The sequence below is a fragment of the Rhamphochromis sp. 'chilingali' genome, assembly GCF_963969265.1.
Source record: "Rhamphochromis sp. 'chilingali' genome assembly, chromosome: 12".
In the NCBI taxonomy this organism is placed as follows: Eukaryota; Metazoa; Chordata; class Actinopteri; order Cichliformes; family Cichlidae; genus Rhamphochromis; species Rhamphochromis sp. 'chilingali'.
The window spans coordinates 23,514,044-23,533,358 of NC_137939.1; the positions used below are offsets into that span (position 1 = coordinate 23,514,044).

The following is a 19,315-nucleotide window of genomic DNA, read 5'->3' on the forward strand; positions in this document are numbered from 1 at the left end:
ATTATTGTCCAATAAATCATTAATTCATGAAAAGCATTATTACAATTACTTTTCCCAAGGGGCTACTTAAGTAAGATGAACTCCACTTTGTATTCCTTTTATCTCTTTATGAGCTAAATGGTATGGACTTCCACAACAATACCAGTTTTCCATGTGGCCCCTTGGGTTTAATTATTCCCCACATCTGCTCTAGGTCCTCAATACACAAGGACAGCTTCAGGACTGTGGACTGTAAATAAAAGATGGCTGCAACCAAGCAACATAAAAAGAAGACATTTTCCTTTTTTTCGCACATCTATTTATGTGAAATAAAAAAGGAGTCAAGAAAAATGTTGAAGCTTTTTTTATATGAAGGTACATCACAGTGAAATAGTGTAGCATGTAACTTCAAGTGCCAAAGCTGTGTAAACTGTACTGTATCACTTCAAAGTTTGCCTGATGTAACAAAACTCTTCTTTAGTTTTCCTGTTGTGGTGAATGAATAGACATTTTTGACTGAAAAATAAGATTACAGTGATGGATCACTAAACCTAAACCTCTTCATGACTTCTGGTCTTAACTTAATCTAAAGACTGGCATTACCTTTACTGTAGTTCTTTAAAGAAGTCAGCAAGAGGTTGGGAGATTAAAAGTTGAAGTTTTATTCTGAGCAAAACATCTTTTGATAACATTTCAAGGTTGGAGGGGAAATTAATTCTTAGTGTTCTACTGTAACAGGCTTCTATTTATGTGATTTTGTGGACCAGGACTCGTCATTCTTGTGCCTAATGGGTGCAGAATATTAGAATTTTTTTAACGTGGAAAGAGAGAAACCACTAAAGGCATGTTATCCTTTTACATCACATTTGTCTTTTTCTGAGAGGACATTTTCCTACCTATTGAAAAGCATGAACAAAAAGCACTGTGAGGAATCATTTTAGAAATATAAAAGATCCCTGAGTTGAGCACGTATTTTATAATTTCTACTTCATGGTCTACTTCTTTGATGCATCTGAATAGTTTGAAAGCTATTTACTATGAGCTGTACACTTTCACACCCAGAAGAGATGGAAAATTCAGATGTTATGATTGGACAAGACATAATGTAGTTTGTCAAATCAATATTATGAATTACAATCAGACCATGAAACAGTCCACCTTCTAACTTCATTAGGACTTGACCACGAAGCTCCCAGCACCAGTGTTTGTGCTGACGTTAATGCCAGAGAAGATTTGGAAGTCTGCAGTCTTGAATCAGCAGAGGGTTGCTAATGTTTTCAAATTTGGATAGGGGCTTGATTTTATGCCTCTTTGGTAATGGGACTGAAAATGTCTGAATTCCAATTCCACATTGTGAACCTGTCAGAAATTAAGACCATTAAGACAGAAATAGTTGTTTATGTTTTATTTGGAGAACTTTTTCTCTCAATCCATTATAAAATAGCAATTAAAAACCTTTTTGTTTGAAAATCCTCTATTTACATATAAACAAGTACCTGTGCAAATTTTACAAGATATTGGCAAGAAAGCATAATATTTTTGTCTCCTTTTGTCACATAATTGTACAAGAAAAATAAGACATTTTTTCGTAATTCAAAATTGTCAAGTAAATCTACAAAGAGCAACTTAAGTATATACAGTAATAAAACTTGCTGATAAACATCTTGTCATAAAATGCTAAAGGTATAAAGACAAAAATTAGTATGTGCACAAAAATATAAACAATTTATAGAAGGTATGTTCATTTGATTGATTAGTTTTAGAAAACTGATCTGTCAAAGTGCAGTTGTTGCTCTGCATTCCACGTTTACCCAAAATAACCTCTATCATTCATAAATAAAAAAAAGTGTGGACATTCAACTTATTGAAAAAAATGTAATTCACTTAAATCGCTGAAATTAGTAATGATCTTAGAATCGATTTTAAAATTGACTTTAAAAATCACATTACAGTAAAAATCCCCCCAACCTGGCTATGTTAAATTATTAAGAGCCATTTCATTTCCAAAATCATAACAACCTAGTCTTACTTAGTAAGTCTTTAGTTCTGTGGGTGATATTAAATAAAGGCATCATAAAAAACAAAAACAAACAAAAACCGGCTTATTTATTTGCGACAATTTTCAAGAAAAGGAGTAAAATTACCATTTTTGTTTTCAGAATTTAAATTTTTCATTTTTCTCTGCTCTTCTAAATATGTGGACCGTGAGCTCGCTTCCACTGCAGAAAATCTGCCGCTAAAAGTTTACACCGATGACTGCAATCACACTGTGATGAATAACAATTTCTTTGGAGAGGATTTTCACTGTGATTCAGTCCTTGACGTAAATGTCGTACTGACATCAGTGAAGAAATGTATTAACGCTACTAGCAGCTGGAGATGGGAAAGGAAATCTCAGTACTAAACAGTTGCAGTCAAAGTTTTGCAGCTCCATCAATAACAGCGTATACCCTCAGTACGCTTTGTTTATCATTTCTACATGCACAAGTGCAACAGAAGTCACATTCTGTTGTTCAGACAAACTACAGATGACGGTGGCAACCTGCTAGCAACTGCAAGGAGATGTTCAGTGCAGCACCATATACTTCTAGGGAACCAACTTCACATTAGAAACAGCAACAACCACGAGCAAACATTCACCAATCATTGGCAGAATACATCCTTTTCCCTGGCAACAAGTGGTTACCAAGGGTCACTGACCAGCCTAACTGCTGCCTGAATGGACCATAAGAAATTTATTTCACAGTAGTTGCCAGCAACCTACAGTAAGTACTTGCAACTGGTTGGAAAAATGCGCATTTCCCCCTTCTGACTGGCGATTACCAGATGGTTGCCAACCGATCTCTAGGCTTGTATGTGGTGGAGCGCTCCAGAGGTTTAAAAGGAGATGGCACAAATTTAAGTCAGGTAAAGCTGACAGGTAAAGGGTGGAGTCACGATACCTTATGAGTACATCTTACCTAGTTGCTTTTAATTACTGACGAGCGACATAAAGTATTTAAATTCTCTGTAGAAAATACAAGACCCTAATTAAAAAGACTTCAAAATTTGTGCAAGAACTCTCACCATAAATCAGAAATCCTATGACAGTGAGCTCTAATACCACCTCTACACTGCACACAATACATGACACATAAAATATCATTGATTCCAATCACAGACAAAGATAAAAAAGAAATAAAACAAAACAAAACAACAGCCAACCAACAACAACAACTGTATCCCTAAAAAATCCTCTCATTCTACAAATCTGGAGAGAAGTGTTGGATATATAAAATTCCTTGATCAACACATTCTAATCCATATGGCTTAAACTGTTAAGAAGGCAACTCAGCAGATGATAAGACCGGTTAAGATTAATCTCTGTAAAACGATCCACAGGCATTGCTAAAATATAGTATAAATGTACGATAAATTAAAATCTCTGTTAACGACTTAAATAAACAAGAGTGTCTGCCAAGCACTTCAAAGAGATTTGCTGCTACAGCACAGACGCCACTGACACACGTTTTAAATCTGAAGTGTTCGGTTTGGTAAAGACATTGTTCTTTTGTGAGGCAGTGCATCTTCATCGAGTGTGGTTGGTTGTAACTGCAGAGCTGAGAGGCGCACTGAATTCAGGGCCAAGTTCCAATATTTGCTCCATTTCTCCACTGAAAATACAAAAGTCCTTTTCTTTAAGAGGCTTTTAAAAGCCAAGGTCTCTTCAGCATGACTCCCACAGACAGATGCCTCATAATTCAACAGTGGGTGATCAAAGGAAGTACCGGCAGGAAGGGTCGGAGCCGATGGTCCACTCTGCCTCCTTAATGCCACTGAGTGAAACTAGTCATTTTAATGCGGGTGCTATTTGAGGAAGCCTTTATAGAGCAGGTGTGAGTGACTGGTTCCTCTTTCATTCTCCAGACAGAAGAGCAGGTCCCTGAGGTTGACTCTAGTGATGCGCTGTCGCATAAACTGTCTGGAGCCTGTTCCACCTGAGCCTCCAGTCTGAGAGGGACACGACCCTGATCCCTGGAGGGTGAAACAAAGCAAGGACATTCAATTTTTCATCAACTGCTTTTGTGAATCCAGAAAACTTCAAAATAAGCACATTCCTACTTTGGGTTAATCACACCTCACCTCTGCATTGGCACCTCTACCCGGTGAGTCCATTTTCCGCTTTTTCCTTGGGCCGATTGCTGCCAGCGCTGTTAGGTTGGCTTCTCTCTGCCTGATTTGAGCCAGCTCCTGCTGCTGCATCTGAAATACAAGTAGTAACACGTACATTCAACGTACAGGCAAACTCATAACAATGCTTCAAAAAGAAAGGATTCACCCAGGATATTATTTTAGCATATACTTACTTCTTTGGCCTTCTGTTTCAGTCGGAGTTGCTCCGGGTCTTCTTGCCGTGACCGAGACTGAAATAATATCGAGGACATTTTAATATTTCAAAAAGGATATGTAGAATTTATTAAATGACTTGTTTTATTCATTCACTCTCTCAGTTTCCATGTCTGGCATTTGGTGATGGCAGGGAAAATGTATATTAATGACAATGACCCAAGAGCACTCACTTGCCTTCTCTGTATAATTATGCATACAAGATTGTTTCTGTCAGTGATACCGTGTGTCCTTGTTCGAATGCTGTTACCTTGGCAGCTTTCAAGAGGATCTCTCTCTCCTGCTCTTCCTTCCTTTGCTTCTCCATTTGATCCAGCTGCTCAAAGAATTTGAGCTGGGTTCGCACATCGCTCCCCTGCTCATACTGTTCATCTTCCTGGAGTTGGCATGAAAAGCGAGGACAGACAGGAAAATGAAACAAGAGATCTTAAAACACAGTAGTGAGTGGGTCTCCCCTACTCTACAATTGCAATCAATTATCACCTTAAAAGTCAAGTTCTTCTGCTGTGCAACATGCGACACCTTTTCCAGTATGTCTTGCAGGCGCTGCTGTGTGGCATGGGAAATGTAGTTGATCACATCTGTGCCCAACTCACTGACACTGAACTTCTTACCTGTCGCAACAGGAGTGAGTATGGATAAAGCTTTAGACGGTGTCAGCATAGTGAGGAACATGCTGTGCATTTTCTCGACAGTGTACGTCTCTCACCAATGTCCAGAACTATCCGGGTGAGTAAAGAGGTGGAAAGGAAGGTCTCGTCCTTACAGGAACGAGTCACCATGCCAACAAGCTCGGAGTTGGTTGCTAAGATACGGGCACTCTCTTCTGACAAGTTGACTCCTGCCATTGAGGCCACATCGTTGATATCGTCATCGTCCCTGGAGAAGAGACAAAAACAGTTTTCTTACTTTTTGTGTCTTAAGCACATTTATACAGAATAAATACAACATTAAAAAAAACCAACACAACACACACAGAGTACTTGGCACTGTATGATGACAAAGAGAGGTGTTATCCTTAATATGGGTATCACAGGTGTACAGCTCTGGCTGTGGTCCCAATCACCTGTTATTATAACCTTCTATTCATGAGGCAACCAATTGGAAGCACTTGTTTAACACAGTTAATGAACTAAGGAGCTGCACAAAGGATAATAAAGTAAATAATTTCTGTTCTGAATTGTGAAAAGCTACTCTAGTAGAGGCCAAGACTGAAAATATGGTGCTGGAAGTCAGTATGACAGGTAAACTTTAAGATAAAAGTAACAACAGCAATAAACTGCATTAATTTATCTTACGGTTGGCACATAAAAAGTTATGACATCACGTAAGTTTCTATGGATACTTAATTCTCTGTGAACGCATATACAGATACTGGTATTTAACAGTGAGTTGGATTTCTTTTTTTTTTTTTGGTCTCTCGTACCTGAAAGTGCCTCCTCCTTCCTTCAGCTTGTTCTTCTGAGCTGCACCGAAGGAAGGCTGACTGAAAGCTTGTATTCCTTTGGGTGCTGGAGCCAATGTCTGCTTCACTGCTGGTACTAAAAATCATAAACAGGAGCAAAAACAAGTTTTCTGTAGTGAATTTAGACTAATGAAAGGCAGCTGCACCTAAAACTATTAGAGCACGCAGTAGAATTTGAATATACACTTGACTCTTGTATTCTTGGACTTTGTGTCTTGCAATTACAAACAGTAGCCACAAGGTGGTAGCACTTCCATAGACGTGTTAAATGCATTAAAGACAGAAGCTAAACTCAAGCGTAACAGCTGCAATTTAGTGGATTTTAGTGATGCTATTGCATTAGTGGACCATGGGGATGTTTTCATGGATATCCATTTGAAACTGTATGAGGTACTAAAGTAATGAAATACAACACTGAGACTGAACATTGAAACTAACTGTACATTGATCAGTAATAAATATCAGTTAAGCATTAAACAAATATTAATATGACCCACTTGTTTGTAGCTGTTTGATAACCTGTGGCTGGCCCACGATGATGCGACTGTGAGTTTGTCCTCTCAGTGTTACCACGGCAGACTGAGCCAGCGTCACCGGTGGCCTCACAATGGTCCCCTGTTGCTGGGGTACTATCTGTGCACATTCAGAAAAAGACTAAGAATGAGAAACCTAAAAGAAAGCACACAAATGAAAGAAGTAGAGACAGGCATATATTCAGAAGCATCCACTTGTTCATACATGTTCATCAATATATTCCGATACAGGTAATAGCAAAAAAAAAAAAAAAACATTACCAGTCCCGGTTTACTGTGAGGCGTCTGTGTAAGGCTGATAACTGTGGTTTTGGTTGTGGCAGGGCTGGTGGTTGTAGTGATGGTGGTGGAGAGAGGAGGTCGCAGCACCACAGCAGTGAGTGCTGTGGAGGCTGCGGCTGCAGGCTGAGGCAGCAGGCTTTGTTGGATGAAGGCCTCTGAATCTGGGGTCATCTGGCGCAGCGCTGGAAGACTTCTCTACAGTCAGAATGAATGAAGTGTGTATGTATTCAGTTCATAATGTGAATGAGTCAGTTAGTTGTGGTTATTGTGCTGGGGTCTTGGCCAGAGTACTCTTTAAAAAGAGAGGCTTTTACCTGGATAAGTAAAGAATATAATAGAAAGAAATCTAACAGAAGCAGCTCTTAGTGATAAATGATTACATTTCTATCATTTCTACACATCACATAGTACTCTAAAGAAACTGCAGTGCATAGAATTTAGTTTATGATGTAAGTGAAGTTCATTATGTAAGTGGAGTTCAGAAAAGTTTTTTTCTTTTTCATTTCTGTTCTTTGACTTTTCAACAAGAAACTATTGCAGAAGCTATATGAAACAACATGCTTTACAGATTTTTAAATATTATGAAATAGCTTTATTGATTTGATTATGAAAGAGAAATGCAGAGAGAATAAATTTGCCCCATCCTTTCTAGATTTTTAAAGCTACCTGTCTGGCTACTACATCACCATGTCAGCCAGCAGAGCAGATATTTCCTCTAGTTTTTCAGTAGCATTTAAGTCCATGTGTGACAAATTGCTATAGCTTTTGGCCTGGTCCTGATTAAGGCTGCAAATCCTCCGCTCACCTGCACTCTAATCTCTGTCATGGAGTGGGTACATGTGTGCGAATGCACACCTAGCAGTAGAAGTCACCAACCACTGGCTTCTTTTTGATACAGTGAATTTTAGGATTAGCGTTAACTGCTGCCTACAAAACAGGTAAAAGATGGCTTGCAAATTTTACTTTCCAAAATGCTGTTAAAAAATTGGTCAAGGTGAAGACCAACACAACCTTCAGATAAAGTTGCATTTGTTTGGCAGGAATGCAAATTAAAGTCCCATGTGACCACAAAGGAGCTTACCTTTATATTGTGGAGCATCTACATTATCAGCTTTCAGCCCAAAATCACATGATAACAATTGACAACACTGAGTAAACTGTTAAGGGGGAAAATATTCTGCTTTGAGGCTAGAAATAAGGTTTCCATGAAATATTAATCAATTTAAGCAAAAATGCTGCAGTGATCCTAAGCATGCCTCAGAACCATTATTGAAAATCTGTGGGCAGATCCTAAACATACCCAATGGACAAGATGTGCAATAATGTGAGAAAATTCTCTAATCAAAGACAAGAGTCTTGATGGCTTTTAAGTTTGTGAGTAATACAGTGCTCAACTGTAAGTCCCAAAGTTACAGAACAATGTAATAACTTTGGTTTTGTCTGCAGGTGTGTCACTAATCTCACCTTGAGAAAAGGTACAAGGTATGGCTGCGGTGATGAGTTGAGCTCCTGGTATAACCTACTGGTAAAATCTTCTGGCTCTATCTTTGCTTCCTGTTACAAGGAAAAAAGAAAAAAAAAACATGATGGATGAGAATACATCATACATAAATAAACTTTGAAGGAATTTCACCAGGAGAAAGATTAAGTGTCAACCCAGAGAAGGTAAGAGGGAGAGAGAAGTACCAGTAGGTTCTTGACGAGCTCCTTAACATTAGCTGTGGTCTCAGACGACTGTTTCCCGCTGGATGCCAGCTTGATCAGTGTCGACAGAAAATTTCTACATTTTTTCACATTCTCCAGCGTCTCCTGCAAGCACACACAAATATTTTCTCTCAAATATTTACATAATACATGAAAAAAAAACCATTAAATAGGGTGTAGGGAAAAAGGTATTTTTTTGCTGTTCATCAATCATGGTTAGCAATTCTCTCTTACAGCTGTGACAGGTGTTGGAGTGACAGGGGTTGCAGTAGCTCCAACGGGCCCCACCCTCTGTGCTACTGCTGTGGAGGCGGATCCGGGCTGCACTGTGGTGGCGGTTCCTAGCGGCTGTCCTGCGGTGGTAGCAACTCCTCCCAGCATGATGGTGTTCTGTATGTGTCAGTGAATATGCACTTGAAATTAGACCCAAGAAAAATGATGAGGTCAGAAACAGCTTTAACACGAGCAGGCCTGTTGAACAGTGCATTTCCTTTTTTTCACATAACACTGGTGTTCTATGAATTTTACTTTTTATATACACAAACGCTTTAGAGCTTACTTTAAAAGCATGATCTGGAAAAAAAAACTAACAAGGTTTAGCAAAAATATATTTAAGGAATTTCCATGGCAATAAGGACATAAAAGATGAATAGAAGCAGCAATGTTTTTAAAAGTGAGCAAACAAGCCAGCCAGAGAGGAACTGAAAACAACTGTGTTGACCTTGTTGCAAAATCCCATCCTTTCACGCCACAGTTAGACCGTTTGGCAGAAAAATTGACCATATAATCTATGAAACAGATTCTGTGCTTGTTTTTTTAAAAACCATCTCACAGTAGGAAATCAGTCCTAACGAGTTCATGGAGGATACATTCAGCTTTTACTTGAGCAACAGTAATAAGAGTCTTACTTTAATATTCTCATATACCAAGAACCTTCTGCACAGCTGTTCTCAGCAGGTGTACAGTAACAGGCACACATTCCCTGACAAATAGAAAAATTATGAAGTGTAATTCATTTCAAATAACAACAACACTCTGCAGACACTTCAGACACACCGCTGACAATTCTAACTGAAGCAAATGTCATGTAAGTAGCAGCATGAGTTAGACTAATTTGGGTCAACTGTGTGAGATTAATGGAAACAGGATGTGACCGAGATCATAGTGAGGACCACTTGTCCAGATGTGGAAGATGAGAGAGTAGTGGTTTTAATCCAGGTCACAAGGGGGTATGAGAAACAATGATAATAAGATTTGTTTGTTTTTTCCTAAAAAAAAACAAAAAAAACCCTTTAAATTATTCTTAATGTTAAAGATGATTGAAAAGATGCCTGGGTATGGCTATATGTAGGAAATGTTAAAAACAAATTGGGAATGATTCAAAAACTACACAGGAGTTTACGACCAAAATTACATGAAACCATTCAAGGTTCAGAGAATTTGGAAAAATCTCTGCACACAAGGAATGAGGCCAAAATCCAGCACTGAATAGATGTTATGTTTGGGCTGTTAGGCAGACCTACATTAAAAACAGAGATGATTCTGTAGTGAAAAATCACATGAGCATGAGATTGGAAAAGCTTTAAAAACTACAGTTCATAAGTGCATCTACAGGGGCAATTTAAGACAACTTTTTAAGATACTTTTTCCCTTGGTTTTAGTCTATTGTAGGGTCTCAGATCTATAAATTTTTCTAAAAAAAAAAAACTTTTTGAAATTTGATCATTTGATTTACAGGTGATTCTATTCCTATTTTAATAATGTTTTACACAGCTTCGCTCTGGACAAGAGTATGCAATGCCTGGGTTCAAACCAGGCCAGGATGTTTGACTTAACCCATTAGGGATAGTGTGAAAAAACAGAGCTTCCCCAGGTAATCCGCAAAAGCATAGGGGGAAAATGCAAACTGAGCCTATGGGTTACACTTGGTGTTATGGAAATGAATCATTTGATTTAAATATAGTAAGAGTTTACCTGCAGAACAGGAGGCCTCTGTAGTGCGGTGGTAGCTGTCACAGTGGTCTGAACTGTGGAACACTGTTTAATAATGGTGGTGGGAGTAACAGGACGAGCCAGCAGTGGTGCACCTGGTGCCTGCAGGACATATAAAAGAAGATGTTACGCTTTTGGCAGACAGTGGAGCAGCAGGGGTTTTTCGGACACATGCTATATTGCTTAATAAAAAATAAATTAATAAATAACAAAAATCAGAAAATATTCAAAAAGTTACATATTAGTAGTAGTAGTAGTATATAGTATATGTTTTTAAGTTGGATGCAACAGTTACTCTGTGGAACGAAAATTAAATCAGAAATACTTGTTTTGTAAATGTTTACCAAGCAGAGGCACAGTATTTATGTTGAAGCAGTAACCAAAACTCAATTATAAACAGAAAGTAAAATAGTGATTAAGTTTATCCTTACTTTGAAGTTACAAGAGAGGTGTAATGTGAAAGAAGTTCAGCACAGCTTTCTTTGCATTACCTGGCATGTCAAAAACTAAAACCCCTGCTAGAAGTGAATGGGTATCACTTCAGTGGTTATCTACTTCCAGTGTTAACGCAGGCTTTCTGCCTCAGGCTCTGTGGACGCTAACAAAAAAAGGGGGCATTTTACGCATCACGAGTGCCGCCTACTTCGATCAGATGACGATAAAACGGTGATAAAAATCTATAAAGAGCATAAAAATTTAACATGCAATATAAAAGAAAGGAAAATGCAACCCCGTTACAAGTAAGATAGGAAATTAATACAGCAGAAAATTATTAATCTCGGGATTTAGCGCACTGAGGTGTAAAATAAACATTTCTATTTGAGTTAATCATTTTAATGCCGAGTGCACTCTCAGTCCTGCTTAGTTCTAAAATGACGGCTGCATGTTAGAGCTCTGAAACTTTCAACTGGACACATTTAAACATTAAATGGTACTGTCCCAAAGCCTGATAAGGGGACTGAAAATCACTTTAGTGAAAATTCAGTGAAAATGTGACAATTTACAGGTGACTTTAAATTAAAAACCCTGAGCACGACCTGCTTCCAACCAGGTTATGTGTTTAGCATAAGTTATCACTGTGAAAACCAGATAAAAAGGAACATATTTATGTATATGTAGCTTTAAAAATGATATGTTAATGTTACTGGTATAGACAGCATTGAATATGTCTATGAGTCACTGTAGATGGGATGTGGATGACCAGAGAAGAAAAAAAAAATCAATAAAAGACAACTAATTTGAATTAATATAACTGATGTTGGGAATATAAACAAGTTTACTGGTTTTGCCAGACTGAACTTTATTTCAGTAAAAAGTCACTTGTACTCTTTTACTGTTAAAGACTAATAAATCAAATGTGAATTGGGAGGAATTACCTTTTTTGGGTTCTGAGAAAAAGTCTGAGAACCAACTGTTACAGAAGGTTTACAGAACTGTACAGGTATCTGAGTCATATTTTCTGCGTTTGACTGTATCTAGCAGATCTGTACCTGTAGGGATGTGATCTGGACAGGTGGAGTGCTTGTGGGAGCTGGAGGTCGTGGAGTCATGGCGCTTTGTGACTGCGACTGAGCTTGCATTTGAGCCAAAGCCTGCTGGGGAATCATCAGCAGTTGCCCACTCTCACTGCGAACCAAGACCATTCCTGTACGTGCCAAATATCCAAGGAGTTAAAATATTAAAAGGTCATTATCTTCCTGTCCCAATGAGTCACCAAAAAAAAAAGGATGTATGCACGCATGTATGCATCAATAGTGAGCCCTATTTAGTCCTAAGCCACTCAGCAACTTGTCAAACCAAAATGAGCCACAAGCATGTTAGCAGAGTCTGACTGATATATGTGACAATATTAAAACATTTATTTTGTTAGGAGTATAATGCAGGAGAGAGAGACTTGGGGCAATAAAGGAATAGTTTATACAGAAGAACAGCCCCATTTCAGTCTTTACAAAACTCTGTCTGCAAAAGAGCAGAGCAGTGATGCAGGGATGAGCAGCGTCTTCAAAGTAAATAGAACTAATAGTAAAGTTAATAAACAATTACCCCACCATTTTCCTGTCTCAACATAACTCTTAAATGCTTAAATACGTATGCCAGTATACCCATATTTATTATTATTGGAATTTTATATTTATAAAAAATTGATATTACCAGAAAAAAACATTATCAGTCAGGGTCTATATGGCAGCATAAATAAAAAAAAAAAAGTTCAAGTCACAATCCACCATGCAAAAAGCTAAAAACATTCTTGTTTCTGCTCAAAATAACATGTCTTCTTGCCACCAATTTATTTTTATTGTATGGCAGTGTAATACTATGCACCACACCCTTATGTCAACAGTGTCTGTTAAAGAGGTGACAACATGACTCTACTACATAATAATAACACAGACATTCTAAGACTGGCCAAATAAATGGCCAGAGCTGTTTCATCAAGGCTACAAAGTGGGAATACCTTGGAATCAGAATCAGAAGACTTTATTTATCCCCAAGGGGCAATTAAATCTGCCATGGAAGAAATCTGCCATTAATACAGTGGCCTACAACAAAGAACTATATCCTACAGGGAGGCCACAAAGGGGATTTTCCATTCTAAATTGCAAATAGATGCATTTGTCAAAAATGATGTTGTTTGTTTTAGTATTTGTATTTGATTTAGTATCTGTATTTGATCTGGATTCATTTTCTAATATAATAATTCTTTATTTTATGCTATACTGAGCATAAAATAGAATCACTGCACTTTTACAAAACCCTGAAATAACAGTTCACAACTGAGACAAAAATGCTAACCTGAAGACTTTGCATACTCAACACATGCATCCCAGAAAGTTGATTCAGTTCATTTGAACGTGGCATTATCAGTCGGAGAAATGTTTCATTATGCATTCAAGTGACTTTATCAGTCAGTCACTTGGATAAGTGATGAAATATTTCTCCCACTGAAAACAGTGCATCCAGATAGAGGGAATCAACTTTCTGGGACTTCCTTACATGCATTATTGAGCATGCATCAATACATTTTAACACATGCATCCAAACACACATAATGCTTGAGAGATATCCTGTATATTTTATCCAGCTGGTGCTATTATAATAGGATGTAATCGTCTCAGACAAGACAAACTAAAAAGAATCAATAGACTGGAATGGACAGCTACATTGATAAACTATATGAAGAATGTGTTGGCTGAGTTCCACTGAGTCCTGCTTTTAATCTGCTACAGAACCCTGGCCACCTCTAAAGTTGCTACTAAGCTACTACAATGTGTTTCAAATCATCTATTGCCTGCAAAGGCATCTCGGGAAACCGTTAAAGTTAATAATAATAATAATAATAATAATAATAATAATAATAATAATAATAATAATATTAATCTTCCACATGCTCTCAGACTTTACAACTCAATTACCTGGAGGCAGCTGAATGTTTTGGATATTTGGGGCGTTTTGTTGAGGCTGAGCGAGTCGAGGAGCTAACACCTGTGGAACAATAGTTCGTATTCCACCGGGAGTTGCAGCAACTGTTGAAGGTACTGAAGTCCTCAAGCCCTGCAAAACAGTCGGACTCCTCACTGTCGCTGTCGTCCCTGTAGCAACAACTGAAGCCACGACGTGGGCACCAGTAGGCAAGATAACTTTTGGGCAGTCAGTTTTGCTAGCAGGAGAGCCAGTTGTGCTGGTAACACTGACAGACGGTGACGTTAAAACTGTGGTTGGACTGCCTGTACTTGGTGAAGGGTTCATGAAGGTTTGCATAGGTGGCCTCACCAGCGTGATTGTGGGAACAGTTTTCACAGAAGGCTGGGACGAGATAACAGACGAAGTCACAACATTTTGCGCGTTCAAAGTAGCTCGGATAATAGTACTAGGTGTTCCAGGCAGACCTGCTGCGCTTGGTTTGCTCACAGGTCCGTTGTTGAGGAGTGTGACAGCACCGGGCTGCGAGTTGTTGCTGTCAGCGGGTCCGCCTGCGGTTATTTGACAGTTCATCACCACGGCACCTCCATTCAGAGTTTGCGCATCGGTCGCTCCAGGTCTGCCAGCGCCAGCTGTTGCATCTAGTGTAACCATAACAACTCCACTGGCTGCGTCCGACTTGGACTGACTCTGAGTGGCTGTCACACTCGGTCCTGCCGTCGATGTGATCCCTGCTGCCCCATCCATGCTTGAACCCAGGGACCCCGTACTGTTACTGACACCTCCTTGCGCTCCTGTCCCTGCAGCAGCGGAAACACATGAAAACAAGGGGAGTGTCGAGCAACTCTCCGATTCGCTTTAGTTTCGGGACACAGACAAGTGAAGCCAAATAAGCTATAACCAGCTGAGTAACGTGACCAAAATTAGCTAATGTTAGCTAACCGGAGTGCGCAGCTATCTTACCTGCTTTAGCAAGCTCTTGTTGTGAAAGTCCCATTTTGCTACCCTGAACATTTAAACTACTACCTAGAGCTGAGTTTCCGCCATGATTTTCTGCAGACGGGGCCCTAGCGGTTGTGTTATCGCGCCTTGTTTCTGTTAGTTCAGACTCCAGGGATCCATCTAGGTCACTAACTACTTTTTCGTCCACCTCTGTGCTCAAGAAAACATCACCCAGCAAATCGGAGCCCGCCGCCATCTTTTCCCAGCTACGCTCGTTCGTGAGACGCATGCGCCGATTGGATGCATCCTCCGTGACGCGACCTTAACTCGCCTCATGATTGGCTGTTGGATAAAAATAAAACCTGGAACAAATGGTTGCGAGCTGCAGTGCAAAGTGCCACCGCAGTCGGACTATTTCGTTGGAAATAAGCGACATCGCTCACAGAGCTGTGCCTTGTGGAGCATTAGCACATCGAAGAAACTGTCAGATAGTTCTCATGCACTATCACATGATTTCAAAGATGCTTGCATTACACTATTTTACTCTCTGAACAATCCAAAATGGCTGCGTTGATGCTATTTTTCCAGGACACCCGCAGTAACCGCCTAGTGCTCACAGACAGTGATGTGAAACTACCTGGATAGTAAACTTTTGAGAGTGCAGATCAGCACTTAGGCAGCCAGTTTGCACGGTTGTTTATGCATCACAGGACTCAGCCTTTTAACGCCGTGACTGTGACTTTTGTTGCAACTTATAAAAATTATCTAAAAAATGTTTTTATGAAAAAAATATGTACCATAAGCACAATCATAATTATTGATCGAATTCGTAACAAATCATAGATTACGAAAAAATTCAAACGAATGGGTCACAAGTGAGTTAAATCAAGCCGTGGTGATTGGCATTCATTTTATTGCCATCAATGATTGCCAGGTGCTTCAATCAGGTCAGCTGTGTACGCCTATAAATTGTTTCCGGTTTTACTAGGACTCGAAATGTGCCATGTGATGAGTCTTTATAGAAGTTTATAGCAACGGCCCCGGATATTCTCGAGCCATGGCTTCGAAGCCATACATTGGCTGTAAAGTATCACTCCTCTCAAAAGCCCAAAATCGTTATGAAGGGATTTTGTATACTATTGATGCAGCGAACAGCACAGTAGTTCTGGCAGAAGGTGAGTTATTTAGCTATCATCCATCCATCCATCCATCTTCATCCGCTTTGTCCGGGGCCGGGTCGCGGGGGCAGCAGCCTAAGCAAAGAGGCCCAGACCTCCCTCTCCCCAGCCACCTCCTCCAGCTTGTCCGGGGGAATACCAAGGCGTTCCCAGGCCAGCCGAGAGATATAATCTCTCCAGCGTGTCCTGGGTCTGCCCCGGGGCCTCCTCCCGGTGGGACATGCCTGGAACACCTCACCCAGGAGGCGCCCAGGGGGCATCCTTGTCAGATGCCCGAACCACCTCAGCTTAGCTATCAGTGTTCTTGAAAATCTGTCAGCGTTTCAAAAACTTGCTTTTTAAAATTTTTCTCCATTTCTAGTTATTGTCATTTAATCTTAGCTGCTGGCAAAGTTTCTGGGCTGCCTTTCCTCATAACAGCCATCCCTCAAGAGTCTCTCCATCTAAAGCAATGCATTATCAGGGACTTTAACATCTAGTCCTTTTAACTGAATTGGAAAGAAACTGGGCAAGTGAAATATGGGTGGAACTTTCCTAACTTTATCCATTGTTTTTCTTTTCACTAGTCAAGTGTTTTGGAACTGAGGGACGGCCAACAGATAGGCCAACGTCACCCAAAGATGATGTCTATGAGTACATTACTTTCCGGGGAAGTGATATTAAGGATATTACACTGGGTGACCCTCCAAGGTATCACCATGGCCTGCCTCAGGATCCTGCAATAATACAGGTGTACAAAAACTGCTTGGTTACACCCTCCTTCTTCTAAAAACAGACTAAGTATGTATATGTGTGTTTAAACATTAACATATTTGGTTCATCCAGACCTCCAGTTCAGGCGCTTCAAGCATCCAATCTACCGTTGGATCACTCAGCCCTTTAAGGATGCCTGCCTACAACCAGGTTGCTGCTAGCTCTCTGCTTAATCAGCAGTATGTTGCAGCTCTCGGCCTTGGTAAATCAATGACAGCAAGTTTCTAACAAGTTAATTGACTAAAAAAATTAAATTTAAATGGGTTCTTTCTATACTACACACTTCATATCCTTTACCCAGGGCCTTTACTTCAAGGCTTACTTGCTCAAAGAGGTCCCATGGTGGAAAAGGCTGTTCAAACTGTCAGTGTAAAGACATTTAGGCAGAGAAGAGGTGCGAGTGGATCCCAGCAGCAGGAGCAACAAGAAGAACAAGGACAGCAGCAGCAGCAGCGGAATAGGAGGCAGCCCAAGGGGACGAGAGGAACAAATATTCAAACCACAAGGGTCACTGAAGCCACCAGTGAGTAAACAATGTTGCAGCAATGAGAAGGAAATGCTGTTAAAGTACTGTGATGTTTCCCAAGTGAAACAGGTTGATTAACTGTGGAGGAGTATGTATGTTTTGGGGAAAATAATGGGGTATTTTTCTAGGCAGCTACATGCACTTAAAACTAAGTGTAGCTGTTGTGGGTGTCTTTGCAGTGCAATCAGACCCAAGTGGATCCACTTCTCAAGACAGTCAGCAGCAAAATGCTGAAACCAGGCCACCTGCTAGAAAAAGACAAGGTATTAAACATGCACGTTTCCAGTAGACTTGAAAATCAGAAAGGACATCCTTGTATACAAAACAAACTTGAGGTGCACTTAATAAAAAATAAATAATAATCTTAGGACCTCGACGGCGCAGGAACCGCAGAAGAGGCCAGCTGATGGTGGCTAATGCTCCATCTCCCACCCTTAAATTTGACACAGACTTTGATTTTGATTCCTCAAACGCACAATTCATTAAGGAGGCGCTTGAGGAGAAGTTCCAGGAGAGGCTGACTCTAAAAGGTTGGTTATCAGCTGGAGTTGCCAACAATGCACCACTTTTTTTCTTCTTTTTTTTTTTTTTTTTTTTTTTTTTTTTTTAAATCACCTGCTTTGTCAGTTAATTCTCTTTGAAGGAATGCTGTCAATTTAAAGGTATGCATTATTAATGTTGTGGCATCTTCATGGAAGTTGTGCTCTCATGTAACTCTGTTTGAATGAGTTAAAGGTGTGGTGACAAAAATGAATGTTTGAATAGAAGTAAATTTGCATTCAGGTAAAATAAGCCTTCTAATGCCATGTTTCTCTCTGGCCTATAGATAGATAGATAGATATAATTTCTTTAGTGGTTGTTTGTGTGGGGTTTTTTTTTTTTTTTTTTTTTTTTTTTTTAAATAAATGCAATAGCTGAAAACCAGGGAATTGGTCTGTCCTTCCACTGTCAGTACTTTTTTTTTTCTGTTTTCAGATGGGAATTCTGAGGGAAGGGAAACGGAGGGGTTGCAGCTGAGTTCAGGGGAGGCTCGTTTTGGTCCAAAGTGCTACTATGACAAAGCAAAGTCTTTCTTTGACAACATCTCATCTGATAATGGGCTCAGGTAATCAACTGACTCTCTTTGTCTTATATAAAAGTTGGTCTTTGTACAGATATGTGCTCATGGCTATTTATGTACATCAATGGTTTCAGACTGACGTGGGCAGAGGAGCGAAAGCGCAATCTGGAGACTTTTGGTGTCCCTGGGCGTTTCCTGAGGGGCCAAGGATTCAGAGGTGGATATACCAGAAGAGGACGAGGTGCTGCTCGAGTCTAACTCAAAGAAATGCAACTGGGCAGCTGTACAGATCAGTTTCATACAAAGGCAGTAAAGCCACCTTGACTGATTTCGTACCCTATTTCTGGAAGGTACTGGATCCTCTGTAAGAATCTTGCCCCCCTTTTCTTGACAGACCTTTTGATATTTAGTACAGTGAAGAAATCACAAGGGCAATAATGAAGGCTGTATTGCATTTGGAAGAGGTGCTATGCTGTGCATGTTTGTTTACAGTCTGTTTACTGGGATACGTGATGGAACTAAGCCATCATTATTACAGCTGTGCTGTAACCAGTCAAAACGTCTGTCATTAAAAAGTTTAACATTATTTCTTTGACATTTGACCTTGTTTTTATGTGGGTAAAATTTACTCCAACTTTTTTTTTTTTTTTTTTTTTTTTTTTTGTTTAAAAGGGGGAAACCATGAATGCTTCAGTTTCTACTTTTGTTTGCTACTTGCACATTTGTAAATTCTTGCTTTTGCCTTTTGGGAGTATTAATCAGATTTGTCCATTCAGTGTTGCATAGTATTAATATAATGAACAAAAGGAGCTTTCAGACTTAAGACTTAATTTGGTATAATCAAGGGAATGAGTTGAATGTAAATAAAATGGATGTGCTGATACACCTGTTATGAGACTAAAAGACATTTTGTTGCACAAGTAAGCATTTAAAAATTCTTAGTTGTACAATCCTAATTATAAATAATCTGGGATAGTATCTGTGTTCTATGGCTGTTTCTTTGTCCTTTTAAGAAGGATCACTCCTTTAAATAACGTTTGCAATATATTCAAGATTCGATTATATAAACTGGCAATAAAAAAATTTAAAAAGCGT

General features: G+C 39.4%; 2 protein-coding genes across 3 annotated transcripts; one reads left to right on the forward strand and one right to left on the reverse strand.

The window, feature by feature from the left end:
• Positions 1-1,375: 1,375 nt before the first annotated feature.
• On the reverse strand, positions 1,376-15,138 carry LOC308406873 (transcription initiation factor TFIID subunit 4-like). Its single transcript, XM_080898148.1, has 16 exons — positions 14,725-15,138; positions 13,755-14,561; positions 11,832-11,986; positions 10,324-10,443; positions 8,584-8,739; positions 8,332-8,454; positions 8,110-8,199; positions 6,625-6,840; positions 6,328-6,463; positions 5,792-5,906; positions 5,075-5,244; positions 4,849-4,979; positions 4,616-4,741; positions 4,326-4,382; positions 4,102-4,221; positions 1,376-3,993 (listed from the first exon to the last, which is right to left on the reverse strand). Exons 1-16 carry the CDS (start codon positions 14,990-14,992, stop codon positions 3,826-3,828), a joined length of 2,958 nt encoding a protein of 985 aa, XP_080754274.1. The 5' UTR covers positions 14,993-15,138; the 3' UTR covers positions 1,376-3,825.
• Positions 15,139-15,722: 584 nt separating this feature from the next.
• Positions 15,723-19,094, forward strand: lsm14b (LSM family member 14B). 2 transcript variants are annotated; one of them, XM_080898941.1, is made up of 8 exons: positions 15,723-15,878; positions 16,448-16,611; positions 16,707-16,836; positions 16,936-17,157; positions 17,340-17,423; positions 17,529-17,690; positions 18,136-18,265; positions 18,355-19,094. In XM_080898941.1, the coding sequence occupies exons 1-8, from the start codon at positions 15,761-15,763 to the stop codon at positions 18,476-18,478; spliced, it is 1,134 nt and encodes a 377-aa protein (XP_080755067.1). In that variant the 5' UTR covers positions 15,723-15,760; the 3' UTR covers positions 18,479-19,094. The 2 variants fall into 2 exon arrangements, with proteins under 2 accessions (XP_080755067.1, XP_080755068.1); XM_080898942.1 differs by lacking the exon at positions 17,529-17,690.
• Positions 19,095-19,315: the final 221 nt, after the last annotated feature.

Bases quoted from the DNA above. Each gene is read 5' to 3' on its own strand.
- LOC308406873 (XM_080898148.1), bottom strand. From the start codon at position 14,992: ATGCGTCTCACGAACGAGCGTAGCTGGGAAAAGATGGCGGCGGGCTCC. The intron at 14,562-14,724 runs GTAAGATAGCTG...CCGCTGCTGCAG, and splicing joins ACAAGAGCTTGCTAAAGCAG to GGACAGGAGCGCAAGGAGGT. The intron at 8,455-8,583 runs GTAAGAGAGAAT...GTGTGCTTGCAG, and splicing joins CTCCAACACCTGTCACAGCT to GAGACGCTGGAGAATGTGAA.
- lsm14b (XM_080898941.1), top strand. From the start codon at position 15,761: ATGGCTTCGAAGCCATACATTGGCTGTAAAGTATCACTCCTCTCAAAA. The intron at 15,879-16,447 runs GTGAGTTATTTA...TCTTTTCACTAG, and splicing joins CACAGTAGTTCTGGCAGAAG to TCAAGTGTTTTGGAACTGAG. The intron at 16,612-16,706 runs GTGTACAAAAAC...TGGTTCATCCAG, and splicing joins AGGATCCTGCAATAATACAG to ACCTCCAGTTCAGGCGCTTC.